Source organism: Pseudorca crassidens, chromosome 1 (assembly GCF_039906515.1).
Source record: "Pseudorca crassidens isolate mPseCra1 chromosome 1, mPseCra1.hap1, whole genome shotgun sequence".
Classification (NCBI taxonomy): Eukaryota; Metazoa; Chordata; class Mammalia; order Artiodactyla; family Delphinidae; genus Pseudorca; species Pseudorca crassidens.
The window spans coordinates 29825018-29850369 of NC_090296.1; the positions used below are offsets into that span (position 1 = coordinate 29825018).

Sequence of the window (25352 nt, forward strand, 5' to 3'; positions counted from 1 at the left end):
CAGGTGGCTAGACCACTTGCAATGTCCCAAGGGTCTGTAAAAATGCACAGATGGAGCCAACTGTTGGCCAGATTAAGACGACTGCCTGAAGTTCAGCTAATTTTGCTGACCCTTGGATCCCATTCTTTGATCAAGGATGCTTGGATTAAGCAATGAAAAGCAGAGCTCTCCAAGTGAGCTCCTTCACATGTAGTTTTGATGCTGTCCATAAAGTGTACAAACTCCCACTGCTGTTTGTTCACTCATTTGATCCCAAAGGGCTCCCGTGGTAGCCAGGGGTCCAAGAGAGGGGTGACCTCCTCTAGCACCTTGTCAACTGGCAAGGGACTAAGGAAAGAAGAGTCCACCCTCTCCTCTGGGTGAGATACTCCAGGGGGCCCAGACTCAGCTCTATCATATGGCTAACATTTCTGTCTTAGCAAGGAGGCCCCGGTGGCTGTGCTGAGCTTGTAGAATGCTGCCTCCATGATATGGAGATAAGGAGCAGATGGATTTGGAGCTTCACAGGTTCAGGGCCTGTGGAAACCTGTTTCCAGGAGAGCTCGGTATGTAGTCAGAAATGGCCATTCTAAACGTGTACAGCATGGGACTGAAAAGTGTAGTTCCTCACACCAGAGATCCGTGGGCAACTTATGATCATAGTGAGTGATCCAGATATTTCAGGAGGTATGAGAAGACGTTGCTAAAGCCTCTAAAGCGGGAGAAGGGACACTAACGAAGTAACTACTGTATTATAATTTGGACAGATTCTAGAACCTTATGTTGTAGGAGGTCCCCATTCAAGGTGGGCCAATTTGTAACAGTATAAATAGGCTTAAGTAAAATTTGTAAATGAAGAGTATATTGCCTCCAGATCCCCAAAGGGCCTAAAACATAGTGGGCTTGTTTTAACATCATGGGCGCAGAGAGGGTCAGCTGCTATTTCTTGACAGTGCCAGAGATGCAGAAGCCCTCAGCTTACCAAGTAACTTTCAGGAATTTAACTGGGGTGGCAGAGCCTTGTACTATGTACAGGGAAATGCCACCTCCCTTTTGAGCTCTATTGTGAATATCTGTATGTCCTCACCAAGTAGGTCCAGTGAATTTATTCAGAGGATGATATCATCAGTGTAATGTTGTATCTGTGCTCCTGGACAAAGGTGGATGTGGTTAAGATCCAGCCTGCAAAGATTTTGTGCAACAGTAGTAGGGCTGCTAAAGTACCTGAGTCACTAGGTAAAGATATAATGTGTCCCTTTGAAGGAGAAAGCAAACTGTGCCTGTCGAAAAAGGCATGGAACAGAAGAACATATTGATAAAATCTCTGACTGCAAAGTATTAACCAGCTGCTGACTGGATGGAGCGCAGAACTGGCATTCTTGATCGCAGCTGTGCAATGAAAAGATGAGTACTTTGCAAACCATCAAATACTATACAACCTAAGGTCACTATGAAAAGTCTGTCACAAAGAGTATATGACTTTTACAGTTCTGTGACTGACTGCTCAAATATGAGAACAGAGCCAATCGAATTCTATTTCCACAGACGTTTTATTCATCAATCAAGGGGGAATGATGAGGTTTTCTACTACAGGTCACCTGACATTTTAATAAGCATTTGAATAGGGATGAAAGAACACTGCAGTTATCATACAGAGACCACAAATTGACCTCTGAAAACGGATCTCTTTTTGGCTTTTATGCAAAGTGAGAGTTGCAGAGTTCACATCTTGGTTATTCATGGCTAAGGTATATTCTGACTTTTCAGGACCCATGTCACATGGGTTGCTAATAAATATGAAGCTCACACTGCCCAAATAAGTTTTACCTTTAAAAGAGTAATTCTACCCAAGTTGCCTTATAAAAAGTAGTTAACTTAATTTTTATATTAAAAATTAGTTGGAAAAAAAAAATTAGTTGAGCATTTTACGTGTGTCAAGCACTCTGCTAGTGCTTTCTGACAAATATTCTGAGAAGCATTATTCCCATTTTCCAAATGAGGAAACCGAAGCTCGAAGGGCCCGAATCACCTTCATAAAGTCATGAAGGCTATCAGTGGTAGCGATGGGATTTGAATCTAAGTCTTAGGACCAGCAGTCTATGGATCCTTCCACTAACTCATCACTGAGTTAAACTGGGGGGATTAATAAAACATTTTTAAAGAACTTAACCTCAAAAAATTTGAAATCTTTATATGAAAAAGATAGTAGAGTTAACTGATTATTTACTGAAAAGCTATGGGACATTACTGTTGTCATTTTCCCTAAGTCAAGATAACTAGAAGAGGAAGGAAAACACACCAGGAGGTATTTCTGTGATGAACAAAATGTCAGTCTTGGGTTTTACCATATACTGAAATCACAGCCAAGATGAGCCACGCGGTCCATTCTGGGAGGTACTTGATAAATACCAGGGCCATGAGGGCACTGATCATAATGAGATATGCCTGCTGGAGTCTCAGTGGACCTTTCCAGTGAATGGCAATCATTCCCACCACACCAAAATTCCAGATCAGGAGTGCAACTGTAATGTAGTCCATGGCGACATTATAGGTTTTAAACACTTCCCTGAAAAAAATTAAACAGATATCTAAAAAGATTCGCATACAATAAGTTTCATCAAAACATTTTTTAGAACTATGGTTCTAACATAGATATTCATTAGATATTCACATCCCAGCTTCACACTTTTACCATATCTTTCTTTAAATTAATGCACTTTTTTCCTCAAGTTGAGCTTATTTTAACAGAAAACTCTGTATCAGTCATATAAATGGGAAACCAGTATCACAGGCCACAGCTGTAAAAATAAGTACAAAAACTAAAAAAAAAGGCCATATAACACCTAAAATGCTATTCTATACTTTGGGAAATGCTTGTTTGAAGTATCTGAAATTGGAAAAAATTAAACATGCAAAATAAATTTTAGAGCTTAGGACATAAGGTGTTATTTTCATAAAATTTAGTGCAGCCATTAAATATATGTTTTATACACATGCACACAAACATGGGATATAGGCATGATATATTGTTGCCTGAAAAAAAAATATGATCTCATTTACATGAAATAGTGTGTGAGAAGAGAGAGCAAGAGATCGATGTAGTAGTTCCTGAAAAGATGCAGGACTTATCTTTAGATGATGGGAGTCTGGAATTTTTAAAACTTTTCTTCTTTTCTTTCTTTCTTTTTTTTTTTCCACAATGAATGAATGAATGAATTTTTATAATGAAGAAAATAGTATTTTAATTTTGGGAGGGGGAATTCCATCTTAAAATAAAGAGATACAAATATAGAAGATGGGTAACTGAGGAGAAAGAAAGCACTCGTTTATTTAAGCACAAACTTTGGTTTCTGGAGACTATCCAGAAAGGTGATCTTTCCATTTTGAAATTTCAAAATAAATGTTGAAATTTCTGGATGATGTAGCTATTTGTATTAAGCATTTCAGATAGTCCAGCACTCAAAACAAAAAACCCCCAAAACTCCAAACTATTGTTATCTTTAGCTAGGTAATACACGCCTAAAATGTAAAATTCCCAACATATACTGTGAAAAGTTTCCCCCCAAACCTTGTCTCTCTCTCCAAAGGAAAGCACTATTATTAACTTCATATGCATCCTTCCAGAGAGTGTCCATACATATCATAAATATACTTCTTTACCAGATACAAATGATAGAATACACATTGTTCTAAACCAGGGTTTTTTCTCTTAATGATATTCCTGGAGAACTTTCCACATTAGTATACTAGAGTACCTCATTCTTTTCAATGGCTTTATTGTATGGATGTACCATAATTTATTTAACCAGTTTTCTACTGATGGATACTTAGACTGATTCCATTCTTTTGCTATCAGAAACAATGCTGCAATGATTATCCCTACAGATTACTAGGTTCAGGACATATTCATATAAAACTTTCATGGATATGCCGAACTGCTCTTAATCAGTTTTACACCAACGTGTGCATGTTTATTTTCCTGCAACCTTGCCAAATTAGAACATTTATTAAACTATTTAATCCTTGTTAACCTAACGTACAGCTTTAATTAGCATTAATTTTATAAGGAGGGTGTGCATATTTTCATATATTTAAAAGTAACTTGTCTTTCTCTTTCTGTTGACTATTTTTTCATATCCTTCGCCCATTTTTTTTCTGTTAGGTTGTTGTTGATCTTATTGCCATGTAGAGGTTTATATATAAAGTAAATTAGCCTTTGTCTATAAAATGAGTTGAAAACACACTTAGCAGTTGGTCATTCATCTTCTGATTTTTTTCATGGTGTGGTTGGTTGGCTTGATTTTGGGGTTTTGTGTGAATGTGTGTGTGTGTATATATATATATGTGTATATATTTATATATAAAACATTAGATTTAAGGAAGGACCTTTTAAGTTACATAATTAAATATATATATATACACTTAAATTCCCATCCCCCATGGTTTTCCCTAGTCCTTTTACGGTTTTACTTTCATATTTAAATTTTTAATCCATTGGAATTTATCCTGGTATAGATATAAAGAAGAAATTCAAAATTTTCCTCTGGATGACTACCCAATTATCTCAACACCAATTACTAAATAATCCATTTACAGCCTACTGTTTCTATACTACCTTTATCATAAATTAAATTCCTTTATATATTTGAGCATTTTTTAAAGTCCTTCTAATCTTTTCTACTGATTATCTGTTTATAGTGCAGGTGTCACTATTTTAATTATTATAGTTTTATAATTTTTTTTGTTTTGTTTTTTGTTTTAAGTTATTTATTTATTTTTGGTTGTGTTGGCTCTTCGTTGCTGTGCATGGGCTTTCTCTAGTTGTGGCGAGCGGGGGCTACTCTTCGTTGCAGTGCATGGGCATTGCGGTGGCTTCTCTTGTTGCAGAGCACGGGCTCTAGGCGCATGGGCTTAGTTGCTCCACGGCATGTGGGATCTTCCCGGACCAGGGCTCGAACCCATGTCCCCTGCATTGGCAGGCAGATTCTTAACCACTGTGCCACCAGGGAAGTCTCTAGTTTTATAATTTTGTATCAGGTAGGAGTAGTATCCCTCAGTTTTCTTCTTTTTTACGATTCTTGGGGGTACCTTCACTTATTTATTTTTTCAAATAAATTTTAAAATTATCTTGTCCAGATTAAAAATAAATCTTATTTGTATTTTTATTGGGCTTATATTAAAATTTAAAATAAACTTAAGAGAGAACTGACATCTTTATGACGATATTCTTTCTATGTAACCTGGTATAATTTTCCATTTGTTTAAGTCTTCTTTTTAAGCCCTGAAGAGGCATTTTTAAATTTCTTTATTTTATTTATTTATTTTTAAAATTTTGGCCACGCTGCATGGCTTGCAGGATCTCAGTTCCCTGACCAGGGATTGAATCTGGGCGACAGCAATGAGAGCACCAAATCCTAACCTTTAAACCACCAGGGAACTCCCTAAAATTTCTCAATAATAGAACTTAAACAATTACTGTTTAATCCTAGATATTTTCTCTTTCTTGCTGCTCTCATAAATGGGATTTTTTCCTTTTCATTATGTTTTCTAACTAGTTGTTTACATGATGGCTATTGATTTATGTTAATTAATTTTGTATGCAGTTGCCTTACCAAATTTACTTAGTGATTCTAATTTTTTTTTTGGTTAATTCTGAGTAACCAAAGTAAGTAACCAAGTAAACAATCATTTTACCTCTAATTACTAATAATTTAACCTTTTCTTCCAAATTGTGTAGCTCTATTTCTTTGTCTTATTTAATTGTGTTCACTAGTCCCTCCAGAGTAATGATTGACAACAATAGTGATAAAGGAAATCCTCGTCTTGTCCTAACAGTAACAGGTGTGCTTCTGAAGTTTTCCTGAGAGGATGATACCAATCGTTAGAATAAGATTCATATATTTTATCATGTTAGAGAACTAATCATCTGTTTTATTATGGAATTTGACCAAGGACAAGTGTCGAATTTTGTCAAATTCTTGTTAGCATGTACGAGATGATGACTTAGTAACATGGTGACTTGTATTGATATTTCCTAATAATAAACCAGTCTCCCATTCTGCAAACAAACTCCATTTGGTCATATGTATTATACCCTCAAAGGGTTGTTGCTGAATCCTGTTAGTGAATATTTAGTTATTCTTTTGGCATCAATAAATAGGACTGATCCACAGTTTCCTTTTTCTTGATAATTCATAGGGTTTTGGTATCAGTGTTACCCTGCCTTCTTAAAAAGAATCTGGAAGCTTTTCTTCTTTTTCTATGTCCTGGAACAGTTAAAATAGCATTAGAGTTATCCACTCCTTAAAGGTTTAATAGAATTTCCCTATGAAACCATTTGGGCCTGGTATTGTTGTTACTGGTGGAGGTGGGATGAGAACCTCTTCAACAACCTTCTGTATTTTTTCATTGCTCTACTTAGATTTTCTATCACTTCAGTGGTCAGTTTTGGTAATTAGTTTTTTCCTAGAAAATCATCCATTTCATAGAGATTCTTACATTTATTTCTTTTGTCTATGGTCATTCCCCCTGCTTCTACCAAAGAATTAACTCTTCAATTTATTTTTTAGTTTTATTGCTTCTTCCTAATTTAAGAGCTAGTACAGTGGTTTACGACCTGTATTCTGCCACTGGGGCTGACAGAAAGACAAGGCGGGCAAATCTCTGAGCCTCTATTCTCTTCAACAGAGCAGCTCCACTTTTTTCTATTTTATATGTGAAGTTCTCACGTAAGATTTCATTTGAGAGGCGAAAGACTAACTGATGAAATAATATAAAAGTTTAAAAATCAATTCATGTTTATACACATGCTTGAAATGCTTTAACATTCTGATTCAAAGATTATTACTAGAAGTAAAGAATACAGTAAATTCTTTACTAAAAAGACTTAGAATTAACTGTAGTCTTGAGTTCTTTCAGTTCTACTTATTATAAACAAGGATCAACAAAAGAATATCCCTATCGATAATATTAACTAGTTGTATATATACCAAGTATGGCCTATACATGGAAACAATTATAATTTAAGAATAATTCATCAACGAAGTACATTTCTTTAAGTGACAAGTTATAGAGCCCAAATAAAGTTAATTTCTGAAAAACAGACCAAATATTTCACTACTTACCCCAAGTAAATGAATGAGAAAAAGAACAGCAACAATAGGGATGAAATAATAAGCCAGGCATGGATGACCTAGAAAAGAGTTTCAGTATAATTAACAGATCCCATAACCCTAAAAAATATCCAAATTTCTTACTTAAAAAATTGTATACTACTTCTGTATGTGTTACGATTTTCAAATGGCAAAACACAAGCAGCTTTGGGATCAGTGAATACCTATAACAGAACTCTTTGGTGCTGAACTACTCACAATATAAATAGAAATTTCACCAAAATACATGTAGACCTTTGTTCCTTTAGAAATAGGTAAAATTTTAAAAAGAAAAGAATACATTAAAAAAACCAAATTATTGAAGACAACCAATGGGACTTCCCTGGTGGTGCAGTGGTTAAGAATCTGCCTACCAATGCAGGGGACACAGGTTCAAGCCCTGGTCCGGGAAGATCCCACATGCCGTGGAGCAACTAAGCCCCTGCACCACAACTACCGAGGCTGCGCTCTAGGGCCCGTGAGTCACAACTACTGAGCCCGCGTGCCACAACTACCAAAGCCCGTGCACCTTGAACTCATGGTCTACAACAAGAGAAGCCACCACAATAAGATGCCAGCGTACAGCAATGAAGAATAGCCCCCGCTCGCCACAACTAGAGAAAGCCCGCAAGCAGTAATGAAGACCCAACGCAGCCAAAATAAATAAATAAATAAATAAAATTTTAAGGGTTATTGTGTTTAAAAAAAAACAAAACAAAGACAAAGACAACCTACGGAATGGGAGAAAATATTTGCAAATGATATGACTGACAAGGGGTTAATATCCAAAATATATGAACAAACCAAAAAACTCAATGTCAAAAAACAAACAACCCAATCAAAAAATGGGCAGAAGGCCTAAAGAGACATTTTTCCAAAGAATACATACACATGGACAACAGGCACATGAAAAGATGCTCAATATTGTTAATTATTAGAGAAATGCAAATCAAAACGAGTTATCACCTCATACTTGTCAGAATAGCTATCATCAAAATGACCACAAATAACAAGTATTGGTGAGGATGTGGAGAAAAGGGAACTTTTGTACCCTGTTGGTGGGAATGTAAATTTGTGCAGTCACTGTGGAAACCAGTATGGAGGTTCCTCAAAAAACTAAAAATAAAACTACCATATATTCCAGCAATTCCACTCCTGGGTATGTATCCAAGAAAAACAAAAACACTAATTTGAAAAGATACATGCACCCCTATGTTCATAGCAGCACTATTTACAACAGGCAAGATATGGAAGCAACTCAAATGTCCATCAACAGAAGAACGGATAAATAAGATGTGTACACACACACACAGACACACACACACACACACAGGAATATTATTCAGCCTTATAAAAGAATAAAATTCTTCCATTTGCAGCAATGTGGATGGACCTAGAGAGTATTAGGCTTAGTGAAATAAGTCAGACAGAGAAAGACAAATACTGTATGATACCACTTATATGTGGAATCTAAAAAGTAATACAAATAAATGTACATGTAAAACAGAAACAGATGCACAGATATAGAAAACAGACTAGTGGTTACCAAAGGGGAATGGGAAGTGAGGGGTACAAATTAGAGGTATGCCAATGTTCACTGCAGCACTATTTACAATAGCCAGGACATGGAAGCAACCTAAATGTCCATCAACAGATGAATGGATAAAGAAGATGTGGTACATACATACAATGGAATATTACTCAGCCATAAAAAAGAACAAAATAATGCCACTTGCAGCAACATGGATGGACCTAGAGATTGTCATACTGAGTGAAGTCAGACACAGAAAGACAAATATCGTATGATATTGCTTATATGTGGAATCTAAAAATAAGAGTACAAATGAGCTTATTTACAAAACAGAAGTAGACTCATAGATGTAGAAAACAAACTTATGGTTACCAGGGGATAAGGGTGGGGAGGGATAAACTGGGAGAGTGGAATGGACATATACACACTACTATATATAAGATAAATAACTAATAAGAACCTGCTGTATAGCACAGGGGACTCTACTCAATACTCTGTAATGGCCTATATGGGAAAGAATCTGGAAAAAAAAAGAAAGAGTGGATATATATAGACATATAACTGATTCACTTTGCTGAACTCCTTAAACCAACACAACATTGTAAATCAACTATACTCCAATAAAAATAAAAAAACAAAAACAGAAACAAATAAGGGGTATGGGATTAGGAGGTACAAACCACTATGTATAAAATAGATAAGCAACAAGAATATATTTTATAGCACATGGAATTATAGCCATTATCTTGTAATAACTTTTTTTTTTTTTTTTTTTTTTTGCTGTATGCGGGCCTCTCACTGTTGTGGCCTCTCCCATTGCGGAGCACAGGCTCCAGACGCGCAGGCTCAGCGGCCATGGCTCACGGGCCCAGCCGCTCCGCCGCATGTGGGATCTTCCTGGACCGGGGCACAAACCCGTGTCCCCTGCATTGGCAGGCAGACTCTCAACCACTGTGCCACCAGGGAAGCCCTGTAATAACTTTTAATGGAGTATAATCTGTAAAAATAATGAATCACTATGCTGTATACCTGAAACTAATATAATACTGTAAATTAACTATACTTTGATTAAAAAAAATTATCAACAGAGTCAACAGTTAACATTTAAACTTTAAAGCAGCGATATTTTCAATGGAGGAATTTTGATGTATTTCTTATATAAACAATAAATTAATTGATAAATAATTGATAATAAATTGATAAAATAATTGATAAATCAAATTCAATAAAACTGAAAATCAGATATTCAGTTAAGTGACCTATGTACACATATTTTAACTGTACAGAGAAAACAGGTTGTCTAAATTACATAACCATTTGATAAAAGAATATTCTGAGGTTTCAATAAGTATTATTGAATCTGAGGTTTCAATAAGTATTGCTATGCTATGTTTATTTTACTTGGTTCATTAATAAGTTAACACTTATATGTCAGTCCATTAATATTATGCAGAATTCATATAGAACTATATAAATATTAGTCATTATTACTCATGTACAGCTTATTAATATGAGAGAGAGAAACAGAACCTGATTTTTAATTAATTAAATAATTAATTTCTTTGGCCACGCCATGTGGCATGCAGGATCTGAGTTCCCCGACGAGGGGTCGAACCCGTGCCCCGTGCAGTGGAAGCGTGGAGTCTTAACCACTAGACCGCCAGGGAAGTCCCCACAACTAGATTTTTATAATCTATTACACAAGATAAAAAAAATTATGGTAATTTTATGTCATGAGTATATTGGGGAAAATACTATACAAGCCAAAGAGTCTGGGGTTTTAAAAAATAGAATGGAGAAGCATGATAAATTGTCAGGTAATTTTTAACCAAAAGTGAAATTATTTTGAGGTAGATACACTCATATGCTTTATGCTTTCAATGAACTTTACTGTTTAATGACAGGAGTTACTTAATCAACAACTTTCCCAAACATATCTCTTAATCAGAAAAGACCAAATCAAACCTTAAAGAAAAAGGAGAAAAGAAAAGCTCCAAATCAAGAATATTATTTTGTCTTCTTTTTTAAAAAAAAACTCCCCCACACGCCTCCCAGATCCAGTTGTTCCAATTATCTCACTCTAAGCTATCAAAATCTAGTTGTTACTAATGTTAACATTAGAATCTATGTTAATTTTGTCTTGTGGTTCCATTTTGATCACTCAAGGTGATCTGTGATTGTTAATTCTTTGAAGAAAAAATTTCTTAAAAATTCTCTCTTTCTTTAAAAGAATTTTATAAAATGTTACAATTTGGGAAAAGGTCAAAAGAGTGGCTTTACATCACTAAAGCTGGTATTCCTTTGACATTTAAATATTCTAAATTGACTATCCGAATACAACAAATTTAATATCTGGTGTTCCTCCATAAAAACCTCCCGTAACATTTTTTTAAAATTTTATTTATTTATTCATTTATTTAATTTTTGGCTGCATTGGGTCTTCGCTGCTGCACGTGGGCTTTCTCTAGTTGCAGTGAGCGGGGTCTACTCTTTGTTGCGGGGCGCAGGCTTCTCACTGTGGTGGCTTCTCTTGTTGCAGAGTACAGGTTCTAGGCACGCAGGCTTCAGTAGCTGTGGCACACGGGCTTCAGTAGTTGTGGCTTGCGGGCTCTAGAGCACAGGCTCAGTAGTTGTGGTGCACGGGCTTAGTTGCTCTGCGGCATGTGGGATCTTCCCGGACCAGGGCTCGAACCCGTGTCCCCTGCATTGGCAGGCAGATTCTTAACCACTGCGCCACCAGGGAAGCCCCTCCCCTAACATTTCATTCTAAAACTTTTCAAACACACAGTGAACCACTGCCCAGATACCACCAAAATTCTACCATTCACATTTTGCTGTACTTGCTTTGCAACACGTCTATCCATCTCTCCACCCATTAGCCCATTTTAATACATATCAAAGTAAACTGAAGACACCTGTACATTTCCCTCTAAGTACTTCAACTTTAGCAAAATATTCTAAAAGGAGTCCTTACTCTAGTTCATCTGCAAAAAAAAAAAATAATAAGCAGAAATGAATCTTCCCACCTGCATCCCAGCCCATCACAAGTCTTAGCTTTAGAAATAATCCAAGTTATAAAACTAAAAAGTATATAAAATATTACAAAACAGAAAAACTTTAAAGAGTGGGAGATGTACACTGGTATTCCATACTGAGCTCCAAATTAAGGGTTAGACTAAATATTATGTACAAGAAATCCTCCACTTTCTTAAGAAATGCTTTTTACCTTGTTTTATGGGGGAAAGGGCAAGGGAACATGGAAATGTTTTTTATTTTAAAAAAAACAGCATTTTTCTGAATACAAAGTAACATATGCTTATAACATATAGAAAATATAGAAACACTAAAAGAAAAAACAATTCCCACTGACCAATGAGAACCAAAGTTGACATTAACATTTCCTTTCAGACATGTTTTCTGTCTGCATATGCAAAGACCTTAAAAAAAAATTATAATCAGGTAATAGAAAATCTTACATTCTGCTTTTTAAATTAATTTTTTATTAAAGACAAATTCTCATCCCACCAAATATTTTTTTAAAATATGATTTTTAAATAACTAAATAATAGTCTACTTACATGCATGAACCCACAATTTAACTTTTCCCTTATGCATGGAATTTGTGGGGTTTTCCTTCTTTTTCCAATTATATTTTATGCTAGGAGTAATATCTAGTATGCAAATATTTTCCAGTATTTTTAACTCTTTGGGATAAATCATGAAAGCAAAATACAGAACCAAAGTGTACAAACATTTTCTAATTACTGACTATTGATACATACTGGCTTAGTGACTCCACAAAAAAGGCCTGATTAACCTTCACCAAGTCAATAAGTTAAATATGTTAATTTGTTATTTTAATATATATATTTTTTGCTAGTGAGAAAACACACATACACCTCTCTCTCCCTCTCTCTTCCTCTCCCTCTCCTGGCCATCTATATTTCCTTCATAATTTCTCTGCTTCGATTTTTTAAATTTCTTATTAGGATGTTCATAATTTTAATTATTTGTAACTGCTCTTCATATGGTAAAAATATTAGCACTCTGCCTGTAATAATGGTTGTAAATTGTCTTCTTATTTAGGTTAATCACTAATGTTATGATTTTCTGAATTATTATCTAAATTCAAAGCCTCTTCTGATGATGACTAAATAACACCTTCCCTTTTTCTAGAACATCAGGTGGTAAAACAGGCCTTTCTCATATTGCCACAATCCCTAGTTCAGCTTTCCTGTGCTAAAGGCTCTGAAAGAAAAGAGCCCCTGCTTCAGTACAGAACAGCAAGGATCTCCTCTAAACACTGAACTATCTAGGCCAGAAATCATGTGACTTTAGTAAGCTATACAGTTTCATCTATAACAAATGATATATAATAATTAACTGCCTTTTCCATTTCTTCCTTTTTGAGGTTTGTTTGGTCTTTTAGCTTCTTGTGCTTCTCAAAGACATTGCACAATCAACCACTGACACACAAATCCTCAGGGCTTATTTCCAAACAGGTCCTGGCAAGTTTCTGAATTTCTGACTCAAAAGCTCCTTTTATTTTTATACTAGGAGTCAAAATCAACAACTTGTTTCTATAGAATTGGCTGTGTTTGCTAAGACTTGAATACTAAAAAGCAAAAGAAAACAACACAAAAATGAATGGGTGAACGTGGAAATCCAGCTAAGTATAAACCTTTTAGATTGTCTAATATGAAGCATTAACTAAAATATGCACGAAACTGACCAAAAATACATCAGGGTAAGTTCTAGTTCTACCTACCGAATACAACTACAAAACCTGGATCGAATGCGTGCAGCTGCCAGTAGGCTGGGGAGTCAGAAGTACCAGGAAGCCAGCGATGAGTTTACCACTCTTTCCCTCCAGTACTACCCTCCTCCACCTGAACTCAACACAACCCAAGTGGACATTAGCAAGACTATGAGCTCCAGGAGAAGCCCTCTAAGTTCCTGCTAGCAAAGCAGAAAGAGGTCTCCTAACACCAAAGAAGAATGCAAAACCCCAGGTGACTCCCAATAACATGTGAGGAACAAAAGTAGCATATAATCCAGATACAAGTCACAAAGAAAGTCCAATAAAGCAGAGAAATGGAATTGGCAGGTAAACACTTATATGTAAACAAATATATATAGTGGAAAAAAAAAGATAAAGTAATTGAGACATGAGCATATTTAAGCAGGGAGAGGAGTATGCTTCTCAACATGGGTTTACATCATTTGCTCTTCGGCTCTCTGAGTGTTGATGACTGCCTGTCGCCATCACACACATCTTTTGTCTTCAATCTCTAGATTCTGATGTCAGACTGCAAATGGTCATCACTTAGGTTAATACTTCCACCCACTCAACAAACAAGGCTAAACTCTGTATAATTTTAGAGTTTGTGAACACTGAAAAAGTATTCCATCTTATTAATAATCAACTAAATGCAAATTAAGACATTTTTGCTTTGCCTATGAGGGTTAGCACATATTTTTTTTAAAAAAATTAAACGCTGGTGAAGGTGGGGTAAGACAGCCTCTTTCACTACCAGTGTTAAGTACAAATTGATACTATCATCTTGAAAACAAAATTCTGCATAGCAAGACAGTTAAAAATATGCAGATAATTTGCTCCAGAAATTTTGTGCCTAGGATTTTACCCTAAGGAAATAATTTGAAAAACAGAAAAGTTCTATGCATAAAGACATTCATTGCTTTTTAGAAGAGCAAAAATCTGGAAACAACTTAAATGTCCAAATTAGGGGAAGTGAATTACAATACACTCATTGAGTCAAATATTATGTAACCATTAGACATATTTGCTAAGAATTTATAATATGGAAAAATGCTTATGCCAAAGTAAAAGTTAAAAAAGGACACATACTGATTATGCATTTGATTTTAACCATGTTAAAGAATATACAGAAGTAAATACTAAAAAGAGAGTAGAATTCAATATTTGAAAAGTTAATATTTCTTTTATTTGAGAATGAGCCTCAAAGTTCATGACCTGTAATAATCTGTCCTTTTTCTGAGGCATGAATCTGAAACACGTGCCAGGTAGCTGAAATTCACAAGCAAGTCACTTAGGTAGAGAGTGAGGTAGGGGACCAGAGGCTGGGCGGGCTGAGCCTGTGTCTTTCCTGCACAACCTCCTCTGCCTTTGTTTCCCAAGTAAAGAATTTGTGTTCCTGCAGAAGAGAGAGAGGGAATGGACACCTACGAATTTAGAACCAGGAATTCGGCCAGTCATCAATGAGTTTAACAACAGCAGCTGAAGGTGGCTTTGCTGTTCTGTACTCAAGTTGAGAATCTGAATTTTTGTAGTTATAAGTTATTTTATGGAGACAATTATATGCTACAGTGCTATCTGTCAATGAGGGAATTCACAAAGGTTCAGGATATATCCTTCTGGAATGTCAAGTATACAGCAAATCAAAACGTTAAAACCATTTAGAGTGTGATATTATATGAAAACATTTGTTTTTCATTTATGCCTTTTTGTATTTTTTAAATGTTCCACAGATGAGGGGGGAAACTAAAAATTAACTTAGTTCTAGAATATAAGACCTTTTTCCTTACTAGACCAAGTAAGGTGACAACAAAATCCAACCATGAAAAGAAGATGGTGGAAAGCAAAGCTCTGTGTCTCATGCTCACCTTATAGCACCTGTATTTATATAGAACCACCAGGAGAATAGTCATGATGACAATGACGCTGATCATGATAGCAGCATTCAGAATTGAGTGCAGGGCTCTCTGCCCCACAGTCTCGGTGTCTTCTGTGAATGGCGTATAGATTCTAAAATAAAACACAAAAGCCCCAGGTAAGTGTTAATGGAGATTCCAAACTACATGCTCTCCAACACCAGTTTTGTTTCCGATTCAACTGATATAAGTCACGTTTTTCCATCTCATCAATCTAACCAAGAGTTTTTAACCTAATAAAAATAGCTATATGCTAAAATAAGTCCTTCAAAATAAAAGGAGATAGGTAAAATATGGAGGTGGACCTATGTGAGCCAGACACTGGCTCCATCTAGTGGATGATTTATACCAAAATAATTACCTCATCAAATGTTCTTTCTCCACAGCTTATTAGTGATTTGTTAAAGTACCAGATTCTGATAACCAATGAGAACCTACTACACAGCACAGAGAACTCTATACTCAGTGCTCTGTGGTGACCTAAATGGGAAGGAAATCCGAAAAAGAGGGGATATATGTATATGTATAGCTGATTCACTTTGCTGTACAGCAGAAACCAACACAACATTGTAAAGCAACTATACTCTGAAAACATTAAAAAAAAAAAAAAGGTACCAGATTCTGCCATAAACTACCTAGGCTACAAGTGGTTGTCAGAGGAAGGTAGAATGGCTGATAATTATCCTTCATCTGTACAGTGACTGCAACTGAAGCTGTCTGGAGATAATGTCACATATCCAGCTTGCCCTTGCTTCTCATTCACATAAAAACACTTTTATCCCAGGTACCAATGTTCCCAGTAGAAGACTTTATTTCTGCCTCCCCTACAGTTATGTGTGGCCATGAGAATAAGTAATGGCCAATGAGTTATAGGCAGATGTGTTGTGTGGAACTTCTAAGGGAGGAGTTAGTTCTGCTGAGAGTCACGTCTCATGTCCTTTTCTCCCCCACTCCTTCCTGCTGTCTGAATGAAGGCTGGGGCTCCAGTGCCGATACTGGACCCCGAAATAACCTAGAGGGTAGAAGCCAAAAAAGAAGGGACAAAGGAGCCTCAGTCCTTGATGAAGAGAAGCCACTACACAATCTGAACTACTACCTCTGCACTACTCTGTGGGAGACAGAGAAAATGTGTGCACCATTCAAACCAGATGTCTTGATTTTCTTTCTTTTGGCCGCACCACACGGCTTGCAGGATCTTAGTTCCCCAACCAGGGATCGAAGCTGGGCCCCGGCAGTTCCCTAACCACAGGGAATTCCCTGTTTTGATTTTCTATAATGGGCTCAGCAAACTTTCTGTAAAAAACTAGAGAGTAAATATTTTAAGCTTTGTGTGTCATATGGTCTCTGTTGCAACCACTCAACTCTGCCACTGTAGTCTGAAAGCAGCCATAGACAATATATAAACGAATGGACATGGCAGCGTTCCAATAAAACTTCATTTACAAAAGGAGGTGGCAGGCAGATCTGGCCTGTGGGGCATAGCTTGCTAACCCCTGTTCTTTAATATGCAGCCAAACCTAACTCTAACTTACAGAGATAATATTCCCCAACCTCTTTTGGTTATTGTTTCCAATCCCTGTCCTTCACTCACTGTCTTACCCTTGCTCCCAAAAGGTTAAAAGCTTGGCTTTCAGAACCCCACAGAGTTTTCCAGACACTCGCCAATTTCAAAATTCATTTAAAACTTTTTGAGCCCCACAAAAGTCCTAGAGACAGAACTAGGTGACATCTGAATCAAAGCATTTTTCTTGGAGACAAAGGGTCGACACCAACGGCACCAGAGAAATCTACATGACAGTTCCACAAACAGTGCCAGCCTGCATTGCTTCTTCATCCTTTCATTGAACAACTTTTTTTTTTTGCTGAGCATTTATTACGTACCTCACCCTGGAAATAAAGTTTCCTCACAGGCCTCATAGTACAGAAGGAAACCAAGCATTAAATAATGAAAATAAATAAATACTTGCATATCGTAACAAGTGAAAAAAGAACAGGTTGCTATGAGAAAGGATACCAGGAAGGACCTAATTCTGTTAGGAGGATCAGGGAAGTTATCTTTTAGGATTTAACATTTAAGCCAAGATGAGAAGGATGATAGGAATTAATCCACCAAAGTTAGAAAAGGAAAAGAACATTCCAGGGAGAAGAACAATGGGCCCCGTGGTCCTGAGGTGGTAAAATCACTACTCAACTGTTCAATTCCAAATAAGTTCAACCCTATCTAGGGACACCACATGAAAAATATAATTCTGCAGCTTTCATTTTCTCTACTTAAAGCATCATCTGCTTTTGGCCATCAGAGAGGATGGACTCCCTAGCCTTCATGTCCCTTCAGTGCAGAGGCCTTCAAGGTGGTGATGAAACGCTATGAAGGACAGTACGCTGGCCTTGAGCATAATGATACACAATACTCATACGTACAGCTGCCCATCCTTCCGGGTATAAAAGCTGACTGATTTGATGGTGGCCACGACCACCACCATACAGAGAGTCACGGGGACAAAGAGCATGATCACATGTTTGGCGCCATATTTCAACGTCAGCTCCTCATCTTCCTCTTCCTCTTGTTCCACCACCTGCTGTGAGTTACCGGGGGCTCGGCCATTGGATAACGACTCAGAGTTGCCATGCCTCCGCCTCTCGCTGCCGTGCTCATGCCGCTCTCTACTGTCATTCTAAAAGCACAAGAGAGACTTGTTCAGTAAATTAGACTCCCAGTAGAATCAAGGTGCTCTGCATCAAAAACAGAAAATTTAATGATTAGACCCGAGATTATCAACAGGGCCCTTATTACATGAGTTCCAAAAACCTGAGGCAAGAAAGAATCAATTTACAAGAAGTATGCAGTTTAAAAGCCAAGATTATTTACCACTGTCCACTGAAGGAACCCAGGTCCTCCCTTTCACCTGGCTCATGGCTTACCTCATTCTCACCTTCCATTCTCAACCTAATACAATTGTACTCATCCTTTGAGGTCTAACTTAAAAACGACACCTGCATGAAGCCTTCTTTACTTGCTGCAGCTGCAAGCAGAGTACGCTCACCTTTTTCAAAATTGTGAAGTGCTTTCTACCTGTGGTTTCATATCAGTTATACAAGGAACTATCTCACCTTCATTATTTTTTTTAATATATATATTTATTTATTTACTTTTGGCTGCATTGGGTCTTTGTTGCTGCACGCAAGCTTTCTCTAGTTGCGGTGAGCGGGGGCTACTCTTCGTTGCGGTGTGTGGGCTTCTCATGGCGGTGGCATCTCTTGTTGCAGAGCACAGGCTCTAGATGCGCGGGTTTCAGTAGTTGTGGCATGCGGGCTCAGCAGCGGTGACTCGCGGGCTCTGGAGTGCAGGCTAAGTAGCTGTGGTGCATGGGTTTAGTTGCTTAGTCGCTCCGCGGCATGTGGGGTCTTCCCGAACCAGGGCTCAAACCCATGTCCCCTGCACTGGTAGGCAGATTCTTAACCACTGCACCACCAGGGAAGTCCCTCACCTTCATTATTAATAAGACTTAAAAATCCTTGAAGTGATTTATGAGGGATCTCTCGGTATTATTTCTTACCATCTACAGTTATCTCAAAAAAATATTCAATTAAAAAATACCTTTACAGAGAGAAACTACGACTTAATTCTGATGCCCTCCCACCCTGTCCCCACCCCATTCCCATCTTGCCCTGTATAGAGGAAGAGAACAATAAATATGTGATGAATAAAGGAATGGAAGTAGAACTTCCTTAGATTCTACTTTCCTCTTAAGCTAACCACCACTTTGTTACTTATAAATCCTTATCCTGGGTTTATCCTTTCCTATTCTTCAAGTTCAGTTTCCTTTTTGGTATTACTGTATCTAAAACTCACTTTTTGTAAAGGGTAGGATGAATCCCAAGAGCACTAACAACAACAGCAAAATAAAAATAATAAGACAAAAGGAGAAAAATAACAGAGAAGTAAATAAAACAGGAGATGGAAGTAGACTGATAGTCACTGTTGCTGATAAGATAAAATCAGCTCGGTTAAGACAGGGTTCTCTGAGGAAGCTCATGTGAGAACATGCCACTCTTGTACCTCATTTCTGACTAGAGTTTAACCAAGTATCACTACAGAGGAATACTATTATTCAATAAAAATACATAACATGCTTAATAATAGCTTAAAATTATTACAAGGTACTACGGATTGTGATATGTCCTTTTTTTTTTTTTTTTTTTGGCTGCACTGCACGGCTTGCAGGATCATAGTTCCCCGACCAGGGACTGAACCCGTGCCCTTGGCTGTGAGAGTGCAGAGTCTCAACCACCAGGCCACCAGGGGAGCCCTGAGGTGTGTTTTACATTTAATTCTCACAGCCACCTCATCATCACCACTTTACAGACAAGGCTAGTAAGTGTTACAGAAATGGTTTGAACCTAGGTGTAACAGACTGCAGAAATCAAGTTTTTAACGCCCTCTCAATTTGCCATTCACAAGACAACATGGAAGCTCTGCACACTCAATGTGGGCTTTCTCTTTCCTTTGACTTTCAATTTATTCATTCCACAAGTAATCGGAATTCTATATTCCAGGTATTCTGCTGTGGCAATACTGAAATTAAAAAGATCTAGGTGCTGTCCTTAAGTAGCTCATGAGATAGTTTTAACATAGGAGAAATGTTATACTAGAGATGTGAACAAAGTGCTACAGGACTGATTAATTTTGTATGATCAAGAAAGGCAACATATGGTGGGAATGTAAATTGGTACAGCCACTATGGAAAACAGTCTGGAGGTTCCTTGAAAAACTAAAAATAGAGTTGCCATATGATCCAGCAATCCCACTCCTGGGCATATATCCAGACAAAACTCTAATTTGAAAAGATACATGCACCCCAATGTTCACAGCAGCACTGTTTACTAACCAAGATACAGATGCAACCTAAATGTCCATCAACAAATGAATGGATAAAGAAGATGCGGCATATACATATATGCAACACACACACACACAATGGAATATTACTCAGCCATAAAAAAGAATGAAATAATGCCATTTGCAGCAACATGGATGGACCTAGAGATTATCATGCAAAGTGAAGTAAATCAGAAAGAGAAAGACAAGTATCATATGATCTCACTTATATGCAGAATCTAAAATATGATACAAATGAACATATTTACAAAACAGAAACAAACCCACAGACATAGAAAACAAACTTATGGTTACCAAAGGAGAAAGGGGGTGGAGGAGGGATAAATTAGAAGTTTGGGATTAGCAGATACAAACTACTATAAATAAAACAGATAAACAACAAAGTCCTACTGTATAGCACAGGGAACTATATTCAATACCCTGTAATAAACCACAATGGAAAATAATCTGAAAAAGAAAAAAATATATATATATATGTATAACAATCACTTTGCTATACACCTGAAACTAACACAACATTGTAAATCAACTATATGTCAATAAAAAATTAAGAATAAAATAAAATACAAAAGAAACACAACATAAGAGATATAATTCTTGAGCAGAAAGTGAATGGGCTCCTGGCAGAGACAACATGTAGAGTGGCACAGGCCTATGCAGAAAATCAGTGAGTACTCCTGAGGGGGCTGGAGGATAGGGTGGTCAGGGCTGATGGCAGGAAAGGAAGGTTAGGAACAGGTTGTAAAGAACCTTGTTTGCCATGCCAGGGACTTCAACCTTTGTCCTGTAGGAAACAGAGTCATAAAAATTGTTAAGGTTGAGGAAGTGACACATCAGATTATGTTTCATTTTCAAGAAACTTGACTGAGTGACGATGGAAAATAGGAGAGGTATGAGAAGAATATTTCAGAAGTGGAATTGACAGGGCTTTGTGGCAAATTACATGTGAATGGTCAGGAAGGAGTCAAGGATGACTCTGGAGGTTTAGGCATAAGGGACTAGGAAGGTGGTGATGGCATTGATAGATATAGGGAACACAAGAAGATGAGCAGGCTAGAGGAGAGGAGAGAGATTTTAGTTAGGGAGATAGGTGAATCTGAAGTACCTACAACCAGGCAGGAAAGTCCAAAGGCAGTTAATAAGAATTTCAAGCTCAGAAGAGAGTTGGGGGAAGTCATTAGTTTCCATTGCTATGCAAGTGGATGAAATCTCAGGGAGAAAGTATAGATGGACATGTTGGTCATTAATGTACTACAACAGCTGTGGAAGGAAAAATACAGAGTGGGATGACGACCAACGAGAGAAGCAGCAGGTTATTCATAAATCATAATGGACTGGGGATTGAATGGAAACTGAGAAATTAGAGGCAATCATTCCTTGAAGTAAAACAAAAACAAAAACAAAAAAAGTGACAACAGAAGGGATTCAAATTTGAAAAAGTTATTTTAGAGACTTAAGCATACTTGTCAGGTCAAAGTATAGAATTAGGATTAGAGTAAAAGGGTGATGATACAAGACAGAGAGACGATAATTAATGAAACAGGGTAAGGGATAAATGGCGGATAAGAGAAGGAGAGAGAAAAGTTGGCCTTACAAAGGCACTGGTGCCCTCTGCCTCAGTCTGACCTCATGGAGAAAACATTTATGAAGACTCAAGCCCTATGAGGAGCGGAAAGGAAACTACTGCAAAGCACAAAAGATAGAAATATGTATACCACTCACCAAGAAAGATAATTTTTGCCGAACACAAGTCACTAAAGTTCAGTAGGAAGGAAATGGTTATGAGGAAGGTGGGATCTGGAAAACACGGGTATAGTGTGATTGATAGCTGAGGAGCAGGAGGGTTGAGGGAATTCATACTTCTATTTTCTTAGAAGGAGGTGACTACGTCATACGCTAAGAATGTTATGCTTGTGACTAATATTCAGCAATACAATTACGACCAACTTGATGGGCTGATTAATGTTCAATATAAACTAAAATGCAAGTAATAACAGCTCCCTTTATAGAGTATTTACAAAGCATTTATATAATTTAGTATTATATAATTGATATAAAGTACTTATATAATTTACAAAGCACTCTCACGTCATCTTATTTATTCTTTTCATATATTGGGAGGTTTTGGCAGATGAACACTAAAGCAACTGGTCCAAAATCTCACAGCCAGAAAACAGCAGAGGCAGGAATCAAATCCAAGTCTCTTGCTTCAAAACCTGAGTTCTTGCTATGGCACCACAGCTGTCCTACCAGCCTACGTGAGCTGTAACTGGGTGAGCCTAGCATGAAAGCGGCAATCATAAAATGCCTGTTTATGGTACTCTACTGGATGTTCCGGTTTATGATGAACATTAGCGAGCCCCACCCTGCCCTGCCCCTGGAGCTGATACGGGGATACTAGAGCACTGTTTCCCTCTCTCTCTCTCTCTCTCTCTCTCACATACACACACACACCCCTTCATCTTTATAGTAATACTTCAGATACTGTTTTAAAAACTAACCATATTATTGTCTTTTAAAGTATAATTTATTTATTTAAACAGGTAAAACATACATACGGTTCTAAAGCCAGGAAGTATACAGTAAAAAACCTCCCACTTAACTATCTACTTAGTTTCCTAATCCCCCAGGTTACCACTGTCACTGTTCTCGGCAAATCTTTTTAAAGTTTCCTTATGCATATACAAGCAAATACAAATATATATTCTCATTCCCCTTGTCCACACAAATGGTAGCACAATAAATGCACTGTCCTGTACTTTGCTTTCTTTTTTGAACTATGTATCTTAGAGAGTTTTTTACACATCAGTAAAGAATATCCTTATTCTCTAAAAAAAATTTTTTTTTAGCCAGCTGTATAGTTAGTATATGACTATATCATAATTTAATAGGCTAATCCTCTAATGATGGACATTAAACTTGTTTCCAACTTTTTGCCGTTCCAAACACTGCTGCAATGAATGCCCCCTGTAAGTTACTTCACGTGTATGGGGGCATATTTGCAGGATAAATTCCCTGAAGTAAAAGTAAAAGTACGGGGTCAAAGTATACACACATTTGAAATCCTGATTTATACTGCCAAATAGCCCTCTTTATGGGTTGTACCAGTTTAAAGTCTAAGCAATGCAGGAGAGTGCCTGTTTCAACAAGCCCTTGTCAACATAGTAAGCTATGAGAGGCCTGAATTTATACCAGTTTGATAGGTATTAAAATATGGGATCTCAGTGTAATTTTAACTTTTACGTCTCTTATTATTAGAAAAGATGAGGTTTTTTTTTTTTTTTTTTTTTTTGCGGTATGCAGGCCTCTCACTGTTGTGGCTTCTCCCGCTGCAGAGCACAGGCTCAGCGGCCATGGCTCACGGGCCCAGCCGCTCCGCAACATGTGGGATCCTCCCGGAACGGGACACGAACCCGTGTCCCCTGCATCGGCAGGTGGACTCTCAACCACTGCGCCACCAGGGAAGCCCTGAGTATTTTTTTTAATGAACTAAGTATTCATATCCTTTGTCATCTTTCTATTTGGCTTATGGTACTTTGTTTTAATTAAAACTTATTAATTTAAAAAAGTTAATGTACAAGGATATAGCAGTCAACAAGTCTGCCCTCATGAAATGATTTCAAGCAGGGGAAGACAGATAATAAACAAGATAATTACAGATTGGAACAGTACTATAATAGGGTGATGTGATAAATACATAGAATGGGACTACTTTCAAGTAATGTGACCAGAGAATATCTTTCTGAGGAAGTGACATTTGAGCTGAGACCTGAAGGATGGAAAGATGTGAAAGGGCTTTGGTACTGTAAAGGATTAACTCAGCAGGTCAGGGGTGTCCAAACCCTGCACACACCAAAGAAAGATCTGGTCTGCTTCCTAGGAGATAACCTCTAAGCCCTTGGAATAGGCTACCTGTTAAGAGTGTTTCTGTTTACATGAGGCCTTGGGTCACATTATTAACAATGTGATCCATGGTGGGAATTTTGGGCTACATGGTATCTGCTTGACCTTAGAAGGGGCTACAGAACTATGTTCAGACATGTCTACATGACCAACCCCCAATAAAACTCCTGGACACCAAGGCTCAAGTATGCTTCCCTGGTGAGCAATACTCCGTGCATGTTGTCTCACACTGTTCCTGGGAGAATTAAACACTGTTCGCATGACTCCATTGGGAGAGGACAACTGGAAGCTTGGGCCTGGTGTCTCCTGGATCCTTGCCCTTTGTGCCTTTTTCTGTAGCTAACTTTAATCTTTGCCTTTTCACTGTAATAAATTGTAACAGTGAGTATAACGGCTTTTCTGAGATCTGTGGGTCCTTCTACTACCTGATCACTGAACCTGAGCATGGTCTTGAGGAACCCCAAATATATGTGTACACTGAAAACTATAAAATATTGCTAAGAGAAATTAAAGATCAAAAGAAAAAATAGACAAATAGGACTACATCAAACTTTAAAACTTCTGTGCATCAAAGAAACAAACAGTAAAAAGGCAACCACATAATGGAAGAAAATGTTTGCAAATTACATACCTGATAATAGGTTAATATCCAGAACATATAAAGAACTCCTAAAATTTAACAACAAAGAAACAAATAATCTGATTTTAAAATGGCAAAAGATTTGAATAGACATTTCTCCAAAGAATATATACAAACGGCCAACAAGCATAAGAAAAGATGCTCAATATCACTATTCATCAGAGAAATTCAAATGAAAACTAAAATGAGATATCTTATATGCATTAGGATGGCTACTACCAAAAAAACAGAAAATAACAAGTATTAGCAAGGGTGCAGAGAAATTGAAGCCCTGTTGGCGGGAATGTAAAATGGTACAGCCGCTATAGGAAACAGTACGCAGGTTCCTCAAAAAAATTAAAAACAGAATTGTCATATGATTCAGCAACCCTGCTTCTAGTTACATATCCAAAAGAATTAAAAGTAGTATCTCAAAGAGATATTTGTGCACCCATGATCACTGCAGCATTATTCACAAGAGCCAGGAGACAGAAGAAACTCAAATGTCTATCAATAGACAGATAAAGGAAATGTGATACATATGTACAATGGAATATTATTCAGCCTTAAAAGAGA

At 37.2% G+C, this 25352-nt stretch overlaps 1 protein-coding gene across 3 annotated transcripts in view; it reads right to left on the reverse strand.

Annotated features, from left to right (window-relative positions):
* PSEN1 (presenilin 1) overlaps window positions 1-25352 on the reverse strand; it is a 78088-nt gene that overhangs the window by 27843 nt on the left and 24893 nt on the right. For 2 of the 3 annotated variants that reach the window (XM_067731406.1, XM_067731397.1), the window contains exons 4-7: window positions 17776-18029; window positions 15307-15448; window positions 7104-7171; window positions 2325-2545 (exon numbers count right to left, since the gene is read on the reverse strand). In XM_067731406.1, the coding sequence (XP_067587507.1) occupies window positions 2325-2545; window positions 7104-7171; window positions 15307-15448; window positions 17776-18029 (685 nt within the window). Of the gene's footprint in view, window positions 1-2324; window positions 2546-7103; window positions 7172-15306; window positions 15449-17775; window positions 18030-18504; window positions 18681-25352 lie in introns of those variants that run through there. The other variant, XM_067731415.1, reaches the window with a different exon arrangement.